Source organism: Mesoplodon bidens (assembly GCF_964165515.1).
Source record: "Mesoplodon bidens genome assembly, chromosome: 3".
NCBI lineage: Eukaryota > Metazoa > Chordata > Mammalia > Artiodactyla > Ziphiidae > Mesoplodon > Mesoplodon bidens.
In genome coordinates this window covers 167,325,023-167,346,019 of record NC_138178.1, presented here as the reverse complement: position 1 = coordinate 167,346,019, position 20,997 = coordinate 167,325,023, and the positions used below count along the sequence as shown (strand labels likewise).

At 57.8% G+C, this 20,997-nt stretch overlaps 2 protein-coding genes across 3 annotated transcripts in view; one reads left to right on the top strand and one right to left on the bottom strand.

Moving 5' to 3' along the window:
• Positions 1 to 2,403, top strand: part of ITPK1 (inositol-tetrakisphosphate 1-kinase) — a 165,728-nt gene extending 163,325 nt beyond the window's left edge. Inside the window, exon 10 of the mRNA XM_081228151.1 lies at positions 153 to 2,403. Coding sequence (XP_081084277.1) covers positions 153 to 511 — 359 coding nt within the window. The 3' untranslated portion in view covers positions 512 to 2,403. The remainder of the gene's footprint in view (positions 1 to 152) is intronic.
• A 3,586-nt stretch (positions 2,404 to 5,989) lies between these two features.
• Positions 5,990 to 19,054, bottom strand: CHGA (chromogranin A). 2 transcript variants are annotated; one of them, XM_081228574.1, is made up of 8 exons: positions 18,592 to 19,054; positions 17,728 to 17,774; positions 15,347 to 15,440; positions 14,427 to 14,495; positions 11,889 to 11,987; positions 9,910 to 10,344; positions 8,700 to 9,172; positions 5,990 to 6,458 (listed from the first exon to the last, which is right to left on the bottom strand). In XM_081228574.1, exons 1-8 carry the CDS (start codon positions 18,884 to 18,886, stop codon positions 6,375 to 6,377), a joined length of 1,596 nt encoding a protein of 531 aa, XP_081084700.1. In that variant the 5' UTR covers positions 18,887 to 19,054; the 3' UTR covers positions 5,990 to 6,374. The 2 variants fall into 2 exon arrangements, with proteins under 2 accessions (XP_081084700.1, XP_081084701.1); XM_081228575.1 differs by having other exon boundaries at positions 9,916 to 10,344.
• Positions 19,055 to 20,997: the final 1,943 nt, after the last annotated feature.

The window sequence follows — 20,997 nt, the reverse complement described above, 5'->3', positions numbered from 1 at the left end:
GCAGCCGAATTCAAGGACTGGCCCCTCGGGGCCGCACGCACCGGTCTTGGAGTCCAGGCTGTGTGCACTCGACCAGCCCTCGTGGGTCCGGGAGCCCTTTCGCGCCCCCCGCACCCACCTGGCTCAGCGTGCCGTCTCTCTCCCACCCCCAGGCTACGAGGGCGTGAGCGAGTTCTTCACGGACCTCCTGAACCACATCACCACCGTGCTGCAGGGCCAGAGCGCAGCCGCGGCAGGCACGGGGGACGTGGCCCCGCTGAGGCACAGCAGGCTCCTGGCGGAGCAGGCGGGCGGCCTGGCGGCCGAGCGGACGTGCAGCGCCAGCCCCGGCTGCTGCAGCAGCATGATGGGCCAGGAGCCGCCCTGGACGGCCGAGGCCGACGTGGGCGGCGTGGGCGCGGGCAGCACCTCCAAGCTGCCGCACCAGAGACTCGGCTGCACCGCCGCCGTGTCGCCCAGCTTCCAGCAGCACTGCGTGGCCTCGCTGGCCACCAAGGCCTCCTCCCAGTAGCCACGGGGCCCGGGACCCTGAGGGGCGGCGCGGGCTGCAGAACACACGCTGGGCGAGCAGCTCCCGGCGGTGACGCTACTACTAAGAATTCCCAAGGATCTGATTCTCCTTCTCCTTTTTTTTTTTTTTTTAATTTTTAACCTGATTCTCTGAAGTCATGATCTACATGAGGGGTGGGGGTGGGGACGGAAGAGAACCCCAAGTGGTCCAGCCTCGCGGAAGAGGGACAATGCCGCCTGATTCCTGCTGTGCAGATCTCTCCACTGAGTTTACACACGCTTGTGTTTTCAACACTAGGTCTGAATGTGAGGTGGGGTGTGCATGCGTGCGTGTGTGTGGGTGTGCGTGCGTGTGCATGGTCGCCGTGCGTGTGTGGGTGCCCGAGCATGTCCACGTCTGTTCTTCTCGATGGCTGCTGTGGCCCAGGCCTTGGGGACCCTGGAGGAGGCCATCCCTGGTCAGGCTGTCGGCGGCTGAGCAGAGCCAGCAAACGGTTGCCCGTCTCTCTTCTCTCCAAGCCGCCACGCCCGGCCCGGCCCCGTTTCTCTTACCGCTGGCTTAAAGCCCCATCCGGTGTGCAGCTGCCCCCCTCCCGAAAGCAGGAGCCACGGGAAGCAGGAGGCCCCAGCTACCATTTCCTTGGGGATTCCACGCAGGGAGTCTGGGCTGTGGTCCACCTGCTGCCTGCTCACGAAAGCAGAGGAGGAGGAGGAGGCTTCCCTGGGAAGCCCACAGCCCTGGGTCGGCTGCCTCTCTCCACGTCCAGCTCCCTGGAGTCCACTAGGCCCGTCAGCACGTGTCCCACGCAGCCCTGCAACCGGGCCTCCTTCCCTGACCGAGCGCCGCTGCTCCCTGGACCCGGGAGGAGCCTGCCTGGTTGGGAGCCTCTGGGCTGATCCTGCTCGTGCCAAGGATTTGTGCTGTGACTTTGGGCCAATCATTCCAAGAGTCGCCGGGCAGTCATGACCAGGGGACTCAAGGGCAGGCTTGACGCCCTAGCCCCTACAGTGCAGCCTGTGTCTCCGTGACGTCAACCCAGATGAGCGTCTCCTTGGCATCGAGGCGATTTGGGGCTCTCCCCCCAGGCAGGAGGAGGCTGCACGTTGCTCCACACCTGCCCAGAAGGCCTGATCCACCCCTTTCGTGCTCACTGCCAGCCCCAAGCACTAAGCCAGCCAGGTGCGAGGGGGCTTGCGGCCCCAGAGGTGAGAAAGCACGTTACCCGCTTCTCCTATTAGAGTCACCCCAGCCCCTGGTGGGAGCAGACCAGTCCAATGCCGAGGTCCAGGCAGGCCGGCAGCCCCCTTTGCAGAGAAGGGGTCAGTGAGGGGCTTTGTCAGTCCTCGGGCCGTGTGACCATCCGGCGGGATGCATAGGACCCCCTGAGCATGGCCTCGTGTCTTCAGCTATCAGTCCCTCTTGAGGAAGAGGAACAGGTCTCTGGGCCATCCTGCATGGTCCAGGGAGAATGGCCTGAGTGTGGCCGCTGAGCTGGGCGCTCAGACACCTTCAGGCCTGGTCAGCAGGGACGTGGCGCTCGCCCACTTTGGGAAAGGAAGGGCTGGGGTCGGGGGCGGCTGCCGTCAGAACCGCCCAACTGTCCTGGAAACCATGGGCCCTCCAACCACCGTGTTTACACGACTTGAGTGTTGAACCCTGATTATAATGTCTGTACGTCGCCTTTCCTAGCCTAACCCCAAGCGCCGGGGGAGCAGGAAAGCGTGGCCGGCCTCTTGCACTGCTTTGTCTCCAAAATAAACTACTGAAATCAAACTGCATTTCACACGTGTTTACAAAATGTTGCTAAAAGCTTATGCCCTCCTCCAGTCTTTTAATCAAACAGCTTTACCTTTTTGAGTAAAATTCCAGTCCCGATCCGAATCAGGACAGGTCGGGAGTGCAGGGTGACCTGGTGCCAGGCGGGGCCCCTGGCCACGTCGTGTCCTGTTTAATCGATGCCTCCCCTCCAGGTCTCGCACGTTAGCGCCCAGGGCCCAGATATCAAGTAACTGTTTTGCAGTGATGTGGCGCTTTCCACCAGCCTCGATGCGGGTGGCCAGCAGGGTGGGGAAACCGAGGGGCAGGGTTAGGCTTCATAAAGGCCCAGGAGCTGCGCGGTGGTGGGGAAGGGACGCAAGGGCATGTGCGGGCCTCTCCCCGGGCCCAGCAGACAGCGGCCGTCTCTGCAGGGGCGGAGGGAGCCGTGTCGGGGAGCGTAGACGGGGAAGGGGTTGTGAGCAGCAATGAGGCCTCACCGAGCGACCCCCACCCTCAGTGTCACCTGGTGCACGCTGACCGGGTCCTAGGACACCGGCCATGGAGTCGGTCTCCTCTTAGGTCTCCGTGTCCCTGGCCCTGGGGCTTCCGCATCAGGGGAAGACAGACCCCCTCAAGGCCCTCAGCCTTTGCGGTCTCTCCTTCCCCAGGGCTTGGCGCTGCTGCCCCTGGTCACTCTCAGCACCTTCGAGGGCCCCTGGGGAGGGCCTGCTGTGGTGTACACGTGTGGTGCCTGGAGCCGGCCCTGCTGGCATCCCGGGGGCAGTTGGGACTCTCCTCCCCAAGCTGTTTTGCCGGTTGGTGGGCCTGTTGGGGGCCGTGCCCTGCGGCATCTGGGTGGTGGTCAGCGGCTGGGGCTGCCGAAGGGCTCCAGGAGCAAGGGGCGGGGCCACGTTTTGCCTGAGGCCTTGGGTAGGTTCCGAGGGTCACTTGCAAGGTCTCTGCCCTGGGCAGCCTGGAGCAGAGGCTGCGGGCCGGGTTCTGCTTGCGGGTTACGTCATGATGTGTTTCCACAAGCACTAAGCCCCAGCTGAGTCTAGGAGCTGGATGTCTCCTCCCCACGAGAGCCTGGGGGCGGGGGGGTTGTCCCTGGCAGCATGGGTTTGCAGCGCGGGGTGGGTCGGGCTGGACCAGAGATCCTGCAGCATCACCTGCGGGAGACGGACGCAGCTGGAGTCCCCGGGGAGTTTATATGGGGCATTGTCTGAGTTACTGCCATCAGTGAGGGAGAAAACAGCCTTGAGAAAGGATTCCTCTTCACCCAGAGGACTGCCAAGGGCGCTGTATGGAAGGTTGAAGGACCCTGGCGGGAAGCCGTCCTTTAAGCCAACTGGGAAGAGCAGCTGTTGTCTGCCCTGCGGCCCCTCTAGGACCGAGGGACACTGCGGCGCCCTGTCCTTGCTGGAAGACTGGTCCTCAGCTCAGGGACTCGCAGGCCGCTGGCCACACAGAACCATTGAATGGCTTCACTGGTGTCCCTGGGGTTTGCATTTGCCCTCCCCTCTTCCCCCTAGAAACTGACCCTTCACCCAGCGGGATCCCCGACAGCTCGGCTCCCTTCCTGGGCCATGGCTCAAGGGCCCCTGAGCTCCAGAGACCTTGAGCAGCGTGCTGGCTGTCCTGAAGGAGCACGGCCCCTGCACGTGGCTTACCACAAGGTAGAGGAGTGCATCCACCCTTGACGAAGGTTCTGGACTCCTCGGTGAGCCTGGCCATGCCCTGATGCCGCACACACCGCCCCGCCCGTGCCAGAGCCTGAGCGTGAGATGCTGCGGCCGAGGCCTCCAGACAGGCGGTTCTCCTGTCGGTCCTACCCTCCGTGAGCAAGGCTCTGTGCCTCTGCTTCTCTGCACAGCCTCGCCAGTGTGATCTTGGAATGGCCCTCCACCCACATGCTGTTTACTGGAGAGCCGACTGCTGGCATGGAAGCACCCGGGCCCTTTTCCTTCTGGTTCCGACCACCAGGCCCCACCCAGACCACCTGGGGCCTTTTCCAGAAATGGTTGCATTTCCCCTCTACTTCCAGAGTTGCCCATGACCTGGCGACTTGGAGGGACTGTCCCTTTCCCACAGCCAGACCAACCTCGGCTTCCGGGGCTGGGTGTGGATCCCGCTTCTTTGAAGCTTGCTTCCTCTTTCGAAAAGCTGCTCCCACAATGATTCCACCAAGACGTTGGCAGTTCCAGTTTCGGCGCTGACACCTGTGCTTTGTGACAAATGTTTGTTTCAATCCTGTTCACGAGCCACGTTTGCCAGAACCCCAAGCTGGCTTGTACTTAATTTGTGTGCATACGTGTATATACTGTTTATATGAATCTGTATGTACTATCTGTAAAAGCACGGCCTCTGTAAAAACCAAGAACCCCTGGCTCTTTTGACTTGGTAGCACCTCTGCCCCGTGTGTTTATGACAACACAGGTGGCCCGTCTCTGCGATGGGGTATCTCAGCGACAAGGTGTCCCATGTTCTCTTTATTTGCTAAGCGGTCTTGGTGGCGGGTGTCCTGATAGCTGACTAGTGGGATACAGTCCGTGCTGTGTTTGTTATTTCGGTAATTGCTGGGGACGGGGTGTAAACCTGTCCCTTTGGAACATGTGAATGACACCTTATGGTGCCAGCTTTTTGGAGGGTGTCCCTCTGTGCTTCAGGGGATGAGCAGCAGCAGCGGCCCCCTCGCCAGACTCAGGAGAGGCCCAGACTTGCCAAGACCCCTCAAGCGACTTGTATCGCCATTGTAATGGTTTGCTGGCCCAGGCTGTCTAGACCCTCGAATCCTCACCATGATCTGGTGAGGAGGTCCTAAGTATTGTCCCCATTTTATAGATGAGGCTCCAAGAGCACCAGGAATGCTTGTCCAAGCTCTACAGCTAGGCTGGGGAGTCCAGGCCCACGTTCTCTGGGCAGTGTGTTTCTTGAAGTCAGGGCTTGTCCGGGCCATTTCTGTGTGCCCAGACCTGCCGGGCCCATAGCAGCTGCTCACGGGTGTTTGTTGAATGACTGAATGATCGGCCCTGATATTCAGCTGGTCCACACCGGTCCAGCACACCAGCCTGTCTGTTCTGGTTGCATAATCCTGCAGCCCCCGTGGTTAACTGTTTGGGGCATCACTCCTGCCTGTGACTTCTATGAGTCATCTCACCCTGTGAGCCTCAGTTTCCTCGTTCTCAAAACCGACTAAGACTGCCATGCTATAGTGAACCATTAAGTTCAACAACTTCAGACGCCCCAGAGTCCTGTGCACGTATCAGGTCAGAGGGGATGACAGATTTATGCCGAGGGGGGCCTGCAGCTCAGAGGCCCAGGTCAGGAAGTCCAAAGCTGGCTGGGGCCTGTGGCCTTGGTGACAGGCACTAAACCGGGGCTTGTCAGGGCTGCCACCCAGCAGAGAGAGAACAGAGGCTGTTTCCCAAACTGGCCCCGCCCCTGCATGGCCCAGTTCATGTGTGGCTGGGAGATAGGGGAAGACTGTTATTTAATCCCACACATGCTTTGGGGCAGGTGTCAGCACCATTTTACAGATGAGGAAACTGATGCTTCAAGCAGCAATGTCACTTGCCCACGATCCCCTGGCTGGAAAGTGGCCCAGAGTCACCCCAGGGGAAGTGAACCTCCCCTTGTCCTTTTGCCTGAAATCCAGTCCATCCTACCCCACTTGGAGTCAAGGCGGGGGAAGGTTCAAAGAAACAGGAGAGAGCCCAGAGCAGATTTATTTATCCTTAGATAAATTTTGTACAGAGTATGTTAGAGTCAGGAGTTCTCAGCTTTCACCAAAAAGTCAGAAGTTATTGCAGTTGTGCCCAATGGCTCTAATGGTGGAAGGGGAACTTCGAGAAAGCTGCCCGTGTTCAGAGAGAGGAAAACTGTTTAAAGTCAGGGGTCTGCCCTGCGGGGGCTGCGCTGGGGCCGGGGTCAAGAGCAGGAGGAAAGGAGCATAGGGGCAACAGGGTGGCTTGGGCTTGGGCAGGCTGGGGGCGGCCTCCCTACCGGAAGCAGTGCCCGGGCCATCTGGCCAAGACCTGCAAAGGGGACAACAGAGCCAGGACCACAGGGTGCCTCAGGGCCCTGGCTGGTGGGGCCAGCCGGCGCCTCAGCCCCGCCGCAGCCCCTGCAGCTCGTGGGCCACCTTCTCCAGCTCCGCCTCGATGGCCGACAGGCTCTCCAGCTCCTGGTCCTAGGAGAGAATGTGAAGAGTCCCATGGGGACTGGCCCAGGGAGCCTGTGCCAGCAGCATGGGGTGTGCAGACAGACTGGTTGTGCCCGGGTTAGCTGTGTGGCCTTGGGCAGGTGGCTTTGCCTTTCTGAGTCTCAAGGGCCTCAGCTGTTCCATGGGGACAGTGATGCCACCCTGCGGGGCTGCTCTGAGGAGCACTGAACACAGAAATGTGCCCTGGTGGACTCACTCAGGCCCACCGCCTCCTGAATGGCTCTGGGCAGGCACATGGAAAACGAAGCCTCCGGTGCCCTTCACAGCGCCTTCCAGTGCCCCGACCCCAAGGCCTAGACTGTGACAATGGCTTCCTGGGTGAGGCCGTGCCTGGGTTTCCTGTCCGCCACGGGCCTTCCTACCTGAGGGGTCAGCAGTCTGTGGCCTGGGTTTCAGGACGTGAGAGCTGCCTAGGGCTGGGCTTGCACCCTCAGTCCCAGTCACTGGGTCCCCAAGCTCCAGCTGCCAGGGTGGTCCAGGGCAGCAGGGGACCCTCTGGGACTGACACCCACAAGAGCATGCCCTCAGACTCAGAGCAGGGGTCAGGGAAGGCCACGGCCCAGCTTTGACCTGAGAGGGGTGGTCTTCCTGGGGTCCCTGCCTGATGCCAAGCAGAGGGCATCCACCTGGGGCCCAGTCAGAACAGACGGATGATGGTTGCCATGGAAACGGACCCCAGAGGCCCCCATCTTGGAATAGCCCCCGGGCAGGAGTTCTGTGATTCTGGGGCCCTTTCTAAGATCTTTGGGCTGAGTGGACGGGGCCCTGCTCCATCCTGTCCACAGGACTCAGGGGTCCCCGTTTCTCCGCCCTACTGTCCAAGGCTCCCTCTGCCTGTGGAGAAGGGAAGCTGGAGGGTGCCCCAGGGCACCTGGCTCTGTCCAGCTTCTGTGGGTGGGGAAGGCAACGATCAAAAGGTGCCCAGCCTTGGGGAGGGGTGGGGGGGCAGGCTGCTGCTTCCTGGAGCCCCGTCCCCTCAGTCCTTGGAGACATAGGCAGGTGACCTTAGCGCCAGCTCCCAAGAAGGAGGCTTCTTCCTCTCAGGCTGCTGGGACCCTGGTCCCAGGCCCAGAGAATGGGGGACCCAAGGAAGGGACCACATCCTCTTCTGGGTGGGCAGAGAAGATCACTGGGACCAGAGCCTTGAACATGTCCTGCCCCCCATAAGGCCCCGATTCCCACCTGGGCACTGAGGCCTGAAGACCCCCCAAGGCCTCCTCCAGCCCCAAGGTGGTGTCGCCAGCCTGCCCCAAAGTCCCATCCCATCCCCTCCTATGGGACCATGTCCCTGCACCCCACTGAGCTTCCCAAGTAGCCCTGGGCATGGCCAGGTTTTCAAAGCTCGCATGCATTCTGATCATGATAATGAGGTGAGCGGAAAGGACTTCTTACCCCATCTCACAAATGGGGGAACCGATGAGGCTCAGAGGAGGGGAGTGACTGGCCCAAGGTCACCCAGCTAGGAGGCAGGACCCAGGTCTCCTGGCACAGGTCCATGCCTTCCCCACCCATCACCACCAGGCCCTGAGGTCCAGCTGGCCCCGCCCCTGCTGCCTTCGCCATCGGGGTGGGAGGCAGCGCCTGAACCTGGGAGGAGGGTGTGGTCGGGCTGCACGGGGCCAGGAGAGGACATGGCTGGACCAACAGTAGGGCCTTCCCAGGATGCCTCAGGGTCCCCTCCTGCCGTGCCCTCCCAGCTCTCAAGGCCGATGCTGCCCTGAGCCTGGATCCCCTAGGCAGCAAGTAGCCCTCCCCAGGCCAGTCCCTGCCAGGTCTTTTTAGTTTCCAAGCTCTCTCCATCCAAAGCTCCAAGCTCCGCCAGTCAGTCACTCCCTTGTCCTGCTCCCAAGCCTGCAGCGGCTCCCTACTGCCTTCAGGACAAAATCCCCGCCCAGCACCTCTGGGAACGGGCTTGACTCACCAGCTCTCCGGCTTCTGCGCGCTGACCTGTCTCCTGTCCGCCAGCTTTCCTGGGTGCCCCCCTCCATGAGGTGGGGTTCACTTGTCCCCCTGCCTGACACACCCTTTCCCCTGTCCCTTCCCAGCTTCCCAAGAGCCCCCTGTCTGAGTGCCCCTCCAGTCCCAGACTCCAAGGGGGACAGTGTCCCCTCAGTGGTGCAGGGGCCACATGTCTGGTTGCAGCTGACCCCCAGCTGGGCCCATGCTCCCGGGGCCTGGCCCAGGGCCGGCTCCGCCCCCCATACCAACCTCTGGTCTGCGGTTGGCGCTGCCCTCCTCCTCTTTCTTCTCCTCCGGGTAGCCACGCACCGGGAGGGGCAGGCCCGCCTCGACGCTGTCCTCCCGGGAGGATGGCCTCCAGCCTCGTGGCAGCTGCAGCCCAGGACCGCTGAAGTCGTAGCCCCGGGCCCGGAAGGAGAGCTTCATGGCCCGGTCCGGGTCCTCCTCCGCTGCCTCCCCCTGCAGCCGCTTCTCGGCGGTCAGCTCCTGGGCCAGCTGGTCCATCGTGCTCCGCCGCTTGGCATCCTCCCACTCCTTGGAGAGCCGCCCCTCCCCCTCCTGCTCCGGCTCCCCGCTCTTCCCGCCCCGGAAGAGGCCTTGCGGGGCCCCTGCCGTCGCCTCCTCCTGCAGGCAGTACTCCTGCTCCCCCTTCCCCTTGGGGGACGGAGCCTCCTCAGCCCCAGTCTTCCCGGCTCCATCCACAGCCAGAGCCTCGGGCCAACCTGGAGCAGGCGGTGGACAAGAGCAGGGGAATGAGGGAGGCACCGCCACTTTCCCCGGTCCCTGCCACTCCCCGGGGCCTCTCTGTGGCCACAGTTGGGACCACAGACCCCGTAGGCGGGGTCCAGCTCAGCCCCTCACAACGGATTCCATTGGGAGGGAAAAACCATCTTGACACCATGCTTTACGAGACCCACTAAAGCTCCGAGGGGTGGGTCGGCCAGAGCCTGCCTGTTCCTTCGGCCCTCTCACCCCAGAAGCCCTGACCCGGGGGTCACCCAGCTGGGGCGGGAGGAAAGACCCTGACCAGGGCCTCACGAGGAGCCAGGGGCTTTCCTAAACCCTGGGTGAAGCTAACAGTGTCCCCAGACCAGGCTGTTCCCACCTGTCATGCTGTCCCTCTGTTCCCAAAGCCCACCCACCCACGCTGCAAAGTCCCTCTCCCCTCCGGGGGTTGGGGTGGGGTGCTGGGGAGGGGCTATGTGGAACAGTGGGAGATGCAGGGTTTTGGAGTCAGACGAGCCTGGGTTGGAATCTCAGCTTTTACACAAATTAGCTGTGTGACCATGGGCAAATTACTTAACCTCTCTGAGCCTTGGTTTCCCATCAGGCAAATGGAGATAATACCTACCTTTCAGGGTTGTTGTGAAGGTGGAATGAGATTATGGGTGAGGCCCCCCCCTCCGTCCCCTCCCCCTCTCCCCGACACATTTGTTGATGTCTCAGACATCATACATACTCTCACCCCTCTGCATCTCCTTGTAGCCGAGGCTCGGGTCGGGGTTAAATGCTGCGGTGGGGGCGCTTTCTTCCTCCGGGACAGCCTCCTCTCCAGCCTCTGCCTCCTCCTCCTCCTCCTCTTCTCTCTTTGCCTGCTGCCCTTGCTCGGCACTCAGGCCCTTCTCTCTGCCCACTGGACCCTGGGAGGGGCCCTCGCTGTCCTCCTCGGCCTGTGGGCCTGGGTGTTTCTGGGTGGGGAGGCTGGCTAGGGGGTGGGTATTGGAGGAGGCCTCCTCCTCCCCTAGGGCCTGGCTGTCCTCCTCAACCTTGGACCCCTGCCCGAGCTCCGGGGCGGCCTGAGGCCTGGCTCCATCCGCATCTTCACCATTCCTCTCCGCCTCTTTAGAATCTCTCTTTTCCGTAGCATCCTTGGAGGACACCTCTTCTGTCCCCTCTACAGAAACAACAGAGCAAAGTCAGGCCCTGAGGACCAGGCTGCACATGGGATCTCCCCAGAGCCCAATTTCATACCTTAGTCACTGTGTCTCTTGGCTTCCAGTAAGCCCAGCCCAAGACACCCATGAGAGAATTAGGGTTGCCCTCTCCATGTCTGGGTTTGACCTGAGCACAACTGGATTATGTTTTTCTCTGTAATTCTACCTCTCGAAGCAAGATGTGATTTTTTTTTTCTAAAAAGACCTTGAAATGACCCCAGAAGACAGAGCCTTGAATTTAAAATTAAGACAGCAGTTGAACTGCTGTGTGATCTTGGGCAAGTTCCTTAACCTCTCTGTGTAAGAGGCACCATTACTGCAACTTCATTCTCCCCTCTGTACAGGTACTGTCTTGAGCATCCTGTGAAAGTGCTCAATTCCTCAATGTTTGTCAGGTTTCACTAAAAGGTATTTTCTTGTAGCTGCTTTGAAGGCAGGCTTCTAACTAGTAAAAATCCCTGCCACTGCTAGAATGATCACTGTTGAACAAGACACTACCAAGTACATTCCATCATTTGACTCCAGGACTCCAGGTGGAAGCCCTCCCATGCCCATTTGACAGAAACTCAAACCGATCCTCAGAAAGGTAAGGTGGCCTGTCTGTGCTCACAGTCAGCAGTGCTGAGCCTCGAACCCAAGCTTCCAAATGCCAAGTACCGGGTGCTCTTTGCACTGACATGTGGCTGCCACCCCCATTAATGCTACACTATTCCCCTCCTACAGCCCATGGCAGACATCTAGAGTCAACCAGACACTCATTTCCATGGAGCCAAAATGTGGGAGTCCCTGCTGTGCCCCAAGCAGCCACTAGGGTGACGGCCCTGGCCAATGCGAGGGCACCTCGGCCACACCAGCAGGCTTCCCCTCTCAGCGCCGACGGAAGACCACTGAGATCCCCGCTCTTAGGAACTGGCCCTATTCACTCACCTTCCACATGCAAAGAGCAGGGCTGCAGGGGCAAGTGTGTGGCTGTTTCTAGGCAGAAAGGTGAGTAACAGAGCATCCCCTTGACCTAAGCCATGATCCGTGACCCCTAAAAGCTCTCTGGTTTCAAGAAAGATGATCCAGGTTCATTTAGTGTTTCAAACCTACCCCTCTGGGATCCTGCTGCCACTAGGCTATGCTAAGGCACCACTAATTCCCAGGAGGGCAGGCGCTGGGGGTGGGGACCCTGATGCGGTGGCCACTGGGAAGAGTCGAAGCTGCCTATCTGCCAGGCCAGAGACTTCCTGCCCGAGAGTGTCAGTCCCTGCAGTGGGCAGATGGGACCGATCAAGGGCTTTGGAGTGAGACGGACCCAGAGTCACATCTCCAATTATGCCTTGGGAGGGTACTTCAACCTCCCTGGGACTCAGTTTCCCCATTTGTAAAGAGAAGGAAATATGAGCTACCTTACAGGGCCTAAAGGAGGGGCTTCTGACTCCCAGGAACCCTCGATCTATCATAACCTCTGTTATGTTCATCCTCCCTCCCCTGGTCCCTGGCCAGACTGGTCGGCACTGACCCTTCAGCTCGGCCTGGTCATTCTGCTTCTCAAGAACCTCTGAGAGTTCATCCTCATAACTGCTGTGTTTCTTCTGTTGACGTGCCCTCTCCTTGGCTCCTGTATGAAAAATGGAGAAAAAAGTCCCATTTGGTCTGAGCTCCGCATGTTTGTCTATGAGAGGGAAGGCCTCTGTTTCCTCATCTGTAAAGTGGGCACATCATGTTCTGGGCTTGCCCAGTGAGAGACTTGAGCGGGCAGGAGCTGGTGGGGGGTGGTAAGGGCTGGCTGCCCCCTCCAGGCCCCATCACCTCTCCAGACTCCATTTCTCACCTAGAAAATAAGAACAAGCCCTGCCTGCTGGCTCATGGAGCAATTAAGGCACAGATGGAGCAGATGGTCCCAGGGGCAGAAGCAGAGAGTGGAGGGCCCTCAGGACCTGGCTGGTAGCTAGGGGACCCTGCAGCAAGAGGTGATAGTGACTGCTTGTCCCCTCATGGGGGCTCTTGATTCAGGCAACCCCTGTTCCCCCTGGACCCCATAAGCCCAGGCTGAGCTCTTGTCTGCATCCAAGCCCAGGGTCAGCACCAGAGACCCTTCTCCCTGCATCGGCCCCAGGCTATGCTGTCTCTACTCTGTCTCCACCCATCCCTGCTTCTTGATGGTGGCCCGGGCCGGGCCAACTCTGCAGCTGGTGGTGATTTTTCCCATGATGAGAATTTCTGGGGTGGCCAGAGCAGGCTGACATGGGGGCTGTGGGCCGGGGATACGTCCAGATCTGGCCCCCGGCCGACTGGGGTTCACACTTCCTGGTTAATTCCTTGCTGTGTGACCTTGGGTGACTTGGGCAATCCAGGACCTGGTTGCTCATCTATAAAACAGGGTTGCTGCATGGTAAATGCTAGGATGGAGGTGTGCAGAAGACATGAGAGTACAGAAGAGGGAGTGGGTGGATGAGTGGATGGATGGATAGATGGATTGGATGGATGGATGGATGGATGGACAGACAGACATATAGATCTATCCCATCTCTTTTTTTTTTTTTTTTTTTTTTTTTTTGCGGTACGCGGGCCTCTCACTGCTGTGACCTCTCCCGTTGTGGAGCACAGGCTCCGGACGCGCAGGCTCAGCAGCCATGGCTCACGGGCCCAGCCGCTCTGCGGCATGTGGGATCTTCCCGGACTGGGACACAAACGCACGTCCCCTGCATCGGCAGGCGGACTCTCAACCACTGCACCACCAGGGAAGCCCTATCCCATACTCTTTTAGTAGAAAATAATAATGTACCTGTATATTGGACACTGTTTATATTAGATACACACACACATATGTGTGTAAACAGACGTTTCAGGACACATCCCCTATAGTAGCCTCCATTGACATTATATTTAATTATTTAAATGCAGTAAGTCAGTCATTCAATATTTAATTTAAAAATTATCATACTGCACTCCTAGCAACGATATGCGGTGGATGTTTGTCTTCCAGGAGGACGAGCGAATGAGAGAAAGAATGGCGCGCTAACTTGGGGAGGATCTCAGGGAGCCCTCCTGCTGTGGTTATTTTCACGTGCCACCTCCCCAAATCCCTATCCGTTCTCACACCTGGCCCAGCCTGCCCCAGAAGCCTCAGAGTGGGGGCCTTCCCTGAGCCCCAGCAGCCTTCATGCCCTCCACCCTACCCCATCCAAGACACAAGCCCAGCCCTAAAGATGGGCCCTCACTTTCTTTGGAGAGAGACGCAAGATTCATGCTTGAGGGCCATTCTCAGGGAGAGGCAAAGGGTGCCTACGGCCCTGCCCCAAATAAAAGCCACTTCCCGCAGGGAGTCAGCCTGGGGCAGATGCAGGGCCAGAACCCATTGTTTCCAATTTGCCAGGGAGGCCTCTGTGCCTCACGTGAACCCAAGATGGAGTCTGGGGCTGGGCAGAGCAGCTAACTCTGTGGGATGACGTCAGCCTAACCCTCCTTCCCAGCATCCTATCCAGGCTCTGCTTGAACATCCTCAGTGACAAGGAGCTCACTACCTCACAAAATCACTCCATTCCCAAGAGCATCAGTAGATTTTCCTAACCTCTTGGAGAAAGCCATGTCTCGCTCTGAAAGCACCCTGAAAGTCTGGTCTGTGTTTTGGGGCAAGCAAGACCCTGCTTCTCCCATCTCCCCCTTGAGCAGAAGCTCACAAGGGCAAAGGGGCCCCTCCTCTCTCCTGGAGACCAATTTTCTTTTCCGTTAACAGAGAAAAGGGATCCTCTCTGCAACCTAGTCTTGAAAGTGTCCCCTCTAAAAGAGCTGAACTCCAGAGACCATGGGGTATTAGAAGAGCTGCATCTGGTCTTGGGATGTCCTTAACTTACTGTGTGACCTTGGACAAGTCACTCAACCTCTCTGGGCCTTGATCGCTTTAATTACATTAAGTATAGACCCCACCTTGCCACCCTATAATTGAAAGGCAATAACTGAGTATCAGAAACAAGACCTTGCTCCACCTTCCACCATGATTTTCTGACCCTCAGTTACTGGAATTTACTCAGATTCGCGTGCAGCAGTTGGAAAATACCTTGGAGAGCGAGGTCTTGGAGCTCTTTCAGCAAATTCTGATGTCGCAGGATTGAGAGGATCCGTTCATCTGCAATGAAAAAGAGTCGTTACGGGTGGTTTCCAGAGAACAGCCCAGAAAGAGATTGCCATCAATATTTTCAGCTGAGCACAAGAAATTTATTCTGGAAACTCAACACCTGGGTGGTAGCTGCAAGACTGGGTCTTGAGATAACACTTCTGAAATGACCTCCTTTCCAAGGTATCTCTCCACCTGTTATTATATCAGAAAGGTCAGCCACAGTCCCTGCCCCCAGACCTTCGCCAAGAGATGGCAGCCCCTGAGGTGATGCAGGGGTGTCTCTAAACACAACATGTTTTCTCATCTCCATGCCTTTGCCCGTGTTGTCCACACCACCTGGGGTACTCTTTTTTCATTTTTCTACTTACTGATTCTCAACTTTTATCTTAAAGCCCAGCCCCAGTGCTAATGTGGGATCTATCCAACACTGACTGCCTGCTTGGAAAGCTTTGTCCTTCTCATGCCCACCCACCCACAGTGTTCTTTTATTCATCATACATCGAGAGGGTATCTACCAGGTACCAGTGGTGGTTCTCGGCCCTGGGAATATAGCACACAAAGTCTTTGTCCACAGGGAGCTCACATTCTGGTGGCTTGCTGTTCCAACCCTGGTTTCCTTCTGCCCAGAATTCTGGTTAATTGTGTTCATATCTGTCCCTTCTGCTAGGCTGTAAGCTCTGGGCTCACAGCGGCTGTAAGCCCTTCATCTCTCTATACCACCCAGCACAGGCCTGGCTAAGGCAGGCACTTGGTCAGTGACTACTGAGTTAAATCACTGAATTCCATCAAAAACCACACACCCATGTCCTTGCCCCCCAGCCCAGCAGGCACCAGTCCCTCACCCCAAGCCTGGCCCATACCTCCTCGGAGTATCTCGAAACACTCCTGGCTGACAGGCATGGGGCTGGGCTTGGAGAGCGTGTCAGAAATGACCTCCACGATGCACTTCATCACCTGGGAAGAGAGTGGGGCAGGTTGGGGCTGGTTTGGGCATGGGGCTCAGTTCCCTGAAGTTCCAGGGTAAATTTCTACGGAGGACATAAGGACATTCTCTTGTGTCTTTAGGAGTCCATGGACGCCTAGCTCAGGGGCACAGCTCTGCTTTCTTAGCTACATAGTAACAGCAATAGTAATAATTAAAAACAAAACCAAAAAACCTTACACAGTGCTTACCAAGTGCCAGGCACTCCAATCACCAGGCCGGCAGGAGCCCCTCTAAGGTGAGGGTGGGTACCCTGTACCCTCTCATCCCAAGGGTTTCTCTGAAGATGGGGAAGCTGCTCCTGGGCATTAGAGGTGTGTCTTGCAAAAGTACTTTAGTCTTGCAGATGCCCAAGCTATCTCCAGGAAGCCTTTCTGGACCACCCAGTGGAGAACAAAGACCTTTCCTGGCTCTACCCTGTCTGGAAACAAGACTTGGAAAACTCTCTCTAGATATCCATGGTGTTGTCACATGCAGGGAGTGACAGCCTCACAGTCTGGCTCCATAGTCACCCACCAGGTGAATCCCCTGGCTGGATGTGGGCACACATCTATCTGCTACATCTGGGTGTCCATCCCAGGCCGACAGCAGCCGTATCTCTGAAAGTCTTATCTAGTGCCCAGCAAGGTGCTACGGATAATCAGGCAGCCAATAAGAGAATGCTATCTGAAGATGGTGCCAGCTGTAGTGTGATATCCTAGCTGTGTGATCTTGGGCAAGCGACTTGACCTCTCTGAGCCTCAACTTCCTCATTTGTAAAATGGGAGTGAGAAGACCTTCCCAACTCCCCTCCCAGGGTGATGAGGCACAGATGGGAAAATACTCTGTAACGCATGAAGTGCCACACACACCCAGAGAGGGATTCCCGACTCCCGACCTGCTTCAGCTGCCTAGAGTTAGGCAGAGGAGCAGGAGGTATCAGACACGCAACAGGCAACACTGGTGGGGAGTGGAAGGCTGTGTCTACGGGATGCCAAGGCAGCCCATCCAAAGATCCAGGAGGGCAAACCGGCAAGCAGGCTCTACGGTAGTCATGGCATCCTAGGTTAAAACATGCAGGTCTTCACCAGCTGCTCCGGTGTCTCTGACCCCAGGCTGCTGAATACAAAGTGTCTCCTATAAGGGACCTGGCAGGGAGGAGCTTATAGCCTGCACCCTATATCTCCCTGCAACCAAAAGTCTTGCACTGGGGGAATCAGATAACCACCAGTCCATGAGGACAGATTCTGGGAGAGAGGAATTGGGTATGAGTTCCAAGAGTGATGGGGAGGTCATGAAAGGAAGCTCTAGGAATAAAAATGCTTATTTACTGAGGACCAACTACGTGCCAGGTACTTCACATGATTCCAATTCCTTACAACTCCCCTCAAAGGAAATATTATTATAGACAGGAAAAGGGGAAGCTCAGAAAAGTTAAGGAATCTGCCCAACATCACACAGCTACAATGAGTGGTATAGGTTTAAATGTAGGCCTGTCTGTAACTAATGAATAGGAAATATAAATGAGCAAACTGAGGTTGAAATCTCTGATGTTTTGGGTTTCAACTACAGCCTCTCTGCAATAGAAGAAATCAGCTCCTGAAAAGGCAGGGAGTAGACATTTCTCTGACTCCCAAGTGGAGGTATCTGTGAACATCAGAGACTGGAAAAACAGCCCCAACTCAGACATGAATGAATTTCGAGTATACACCCAACACAGAGTGTCTTTTGGTGGCCACAGAAGCCCCCACTAGTGTCTTCGAAGGCCCTTTCCTGGGTGACCTCCACCAGCAGCCCCAAGTGGCTGGGACCCTGGGTGCAGGAGCCATGATCAAGAGTGTTTTCACTGTGGCCCTTTGGGAGAGCCAGCCAGGGCTTTAGTGACTGGGGGACGGGGCGGGTGTGTTGCTGGCAGGGCTCTGGGGAAGAGCAAAGCGGGAGGCCAGAGCCAGGCAGACGAAGACTGTTCCCGCAGGTCGGTGGACAGCCACAGCCTCAGAGAAGTCACCCCCGCCAGCCCGTGGTGGGCCTGTGAGATTCGGAGTGTTCAAGACAGGGGGCCTGGCACCTGGGCCCCGCGTGTAAGACACAGGCCCCATCGGGCTGCACACCCAACTCAGAGGAGGCCGGGGAAGGCCCCACAGGAGGAGAGCAGGGAAATCTAGCAGACTTTGATGTCTTCTTCTGGCGAAGCTGTCCCCAGGCTCAGCAGCCGCAGTGCTGGCTCTTGGCTTTATGCTCCTGCCCCCCATGCCGGGGCATCCCCGCACCCCTTCTTACCTCAGTGTCCCCTTTATTCATAGGGCTGTTCACAGGGAGGGCAATGACTAGGAAGAAACAGAGAGAGCTGGGGTCACTCCTCTGCCCCGAGGGGGGAACGCGGTCCTTCCAGGCTGGTTCCATCAGCCGCGGCCCCTCTTAAGACCACCTCCGCCCAATTGAGACGCTGAGCTGATTTTATTTCCCTTCCCCAGCTGCTGACCCCCCGGAGGTGGCTCCCAGAGGCTGCACTGAGAACCCTAACCCTTCCCCTTGGGAAAGCTCGTGCTCTGGACGGGGTGTGTGAGCTGAAAGCAAGAAATGTGCAAACAGGCCAATGGCTGAGTGGGATCGGGGTGGGGGAGGATGAGGGAGAGGCAGAGAGACCCCGGAGGTAACAGAAAAGAGGGTGAGGGGAGCGGAAGGGATGGAACAGGAGGACTGTGGCAGGGGATGGGAGAGGTAGAAGCCAAGGGCAGACAGACGGGCGCAGAGGGAGGATGCAGGGGGAGGCAGGCGAGTGGGGAGCCCGCAGCGGTCCTCCCACCTCCCCCGATGACCTTGGCCAGCCACGACGCAGAGCCGGCGCCGGACCTGAAGCAGCCCAGACACGGGGTGGGGTGGGGTGGGGGACGTCAGGGGACCCTGCCCCGCGGGGTCGAGAGTCCGAGTCAAAGAGTCAGGCCTTAGGGATTAGCTCCCGGGCCCCTTTGCGGGGTCGGATGGGAGGCGAGGCGCTGTCCGTGGCGCTGAAAACTCGCCGCGCCGGAGGGAAGGCATGGAGGAGCGCGCGGCGCTGAGCGGTGCCCGGACCTCAGGGCAGGCAGGGCAAGAGCAGGCAGGGGCGCCCGGGACCCTCTCCCCCAAGGCCCCGCGCTCGCTCACCTTGCCCGGCGCAGAGCAGAAGCGCCAGGACCGCGGCGGAGCGCATGGCGAACCCGGGGCGCCGAGCAGCTGGCGGTCTGGGGCCGGGCGCGGCGCGCACTGGGGCGAGGGGTGGCTGGACTGGTCGCTCCGGGCGGCCTCGGCGACACAGGCGCGGGGATGGGGGTCGCAAGGTCTCTGTGTGCGTCCGCCTGTCGATCTGCCCACCGCCTTTCCCCTCTGGGCTCGGGCACTGCAGCAGTGGCACCCTCGCGCCCCACTTATATACACCCCCGGACCCCGGAAATGACGTCATCGGACCCGCCCCTACCCCCTTTTCCCATCCCTCCGGGGGTCTGGTCGCAGTTCACTCCACCCCCAGCCTCACGGCTGTTGCCGATGGCCACCGCCTCACACAGCTCTTGGGTGAGGCAGCGAGGCGGATATCTGGCTTCCAGGAGGCGGCACGGGGGACTCAGCGGATCGTCCACCCCTCGACGGCTCCACCGACTTGCTGTGTGTCCGTGGGCAAGTCACCTCCAGTCTCTGGACCTCGTGGGCCGCCGAAGTGCGCTGAGGTCCCTGTCAATTCTAGCGCACCACTCCTTGCTCCTGAGGGCCCCTCTTGAGGGGGTCTTGCTTCCTCGATCCCACTGGCTGGAGGCATACTCACCATTCAGGGCTCCCTCAAATATCTAGGAGGCCGTCTAGAGGTCCCTGACTCCTTGTCTGAATCAGGCATCTCTCTCTGGCAGCCCAGTTTTGTGCTTTCACGATTTCTAATATCCATTTATTTATCTGAATAACGTTTAGTCTTCGTTGCTTTCACAGTCCTGAGCAGGGCACCTGACAGAGGAAATGCCCTTAACTGATAACTGTTGAATGTACTGATTGAAAGTTCAACCCACAGATGAGTGAATCCTGGGCCTTGGCCATTGTTGGACGGCACTCATGGGGGGTGGGGAGGGAGGGGTAGGGGACAGTTCTTGATATCAAACCGAAATAGAGGTCCTTGTAACTTGTACTCATTAGACCTCGTTCAGCCCCTTAGCATCACCTTCTTGCGGCTGATAACCCATTTGTGCGTTTGAGAACGGTTGTCACCTCCTCTTGAGTGTTCTCAAAACCTGGATGGTTTGTGTGTAAGGCTGGTTTCCGGGTTTGTTTCTCTCTGCCCTGAGGCCCTTATGCTCCGGCCACATTACTGCTCTCACCCTTTGCCACCTGACCCCACTGTCATAGTGAAGCGGGTATCTGGGCAACAGTTTGGCATCAGCTGGCATCGTCCAAGAGCCCCTCCTTCTTCCTGTAACCGTCCCCTCCCATCTGCTGCTGCTACTTCCCACCTCCCGCCCCTAAAGGAAAAGCTGGCAGAAGTTCAGAAGAGACTAAAAGGGTCCTGTTCATGCAGGTATTCATTCGTTTAACCACTGTTTGTTAATCACCTACCATGTGCTTAGGACAGCACTTAGCTGCTGTAGGTATGCACGGTATGTCAGGTGGGGACAAGTGCTATGGACAAAAATGAAGCAGGGATGGGGGATGGGTGTGCTGGGGGAAGGGGTTGGGTTATATTTTAAAGAGGGTGGATCTAAGGAGACCTCACCAAGGAAGTGACATTTTAGCAAGTCACCTGAAGTTGCTGGGGGAGGGGGTTGCATGTGTCCAGGGGCAGAGGGACGGCAAGTGCAAATGCCCAGAGGGAGGAACGTGCCTGGAGTGTTCAAGGAATAGTAAGGAGGTAGAGGGAAAACGGCCTGGGGAATAGAGCTGAACAGCAACATGGAGTCTGTCTCAAAAACTTGGAAATGCACAGAAATACAGAACATCACGTGTACTCACACAACCCAGAGAGAAGTACTGATCTTTTTTTTTTTTTTTTTTTTTGCGGTACACGGGCCTCTCACTGTTGTGGTCTCTCCCGTTGCGGAGCACAGGCTCCGGACACGCAGGCTCAGCAGCCATGGCTCATGGGCCCAGCCGCTCCGCGGCATGTGGGATCTTCCCGAACCGGGGCACGAACCCACATCCCCTGCACCGGCAGGCGGACTCTCAACCACTGTGCCACCAGGGAAGCCCAAGAAGTACTGGTCATTTTAAAGGGTATGTTCTATGGTCTTTGTGGAGGTGGCTCCCTTGGTAAAGTACAGTTCCCAGTAAAAAACTTCAGCCAAACACTGAAAACGTAAGCTCCCTTCTGATGTGGGTCATCCTGAACATGGTGCAAAGGTTTGCAACACACAACCTCGTACACAAACCTCTGTAGCATTTGCAATTCTTTCATGTCATTTCATATAACAGTAGGTGAACTCCTCAGTTGAAGAAAATGGACATTTTAAGACACTTGATGTGCCTTGCACAACTGCCGTGGAGAAAGTTGAACCACTTTCCAAGCTGAGTGGATTTTTCTCCTGGGAAGTTTCAGAG

What these genes read in the sequence shown, in the direction of transcription:
- CHGA (XM_081228574.1), bottom strand. Translation starts at nt 18,886, where the DNA reads ATGACGTCATTTCCGGGGTCCGGGGGTGTATATAAGTGGGGCGCGAGG. An exon ending in CCAAGACCTCGCTCTCCAAG is followed by an intron (nt 11,988 to 14,426) that starts GTATTTTCCAAC and finishes TTTTTCATACAG; the next exon opens with GAGCCAAGGAGAGGGCACGT. An exon ending in TGACCAGGCCGAGCTGAAGG is followed by an intron (nt 10,345 to 11,888) that starts GTCAGTGCCGAC and finishes TTGTTTCTGTAG; the next exon opens with AGGGGACAGAAGAGGTGTCC.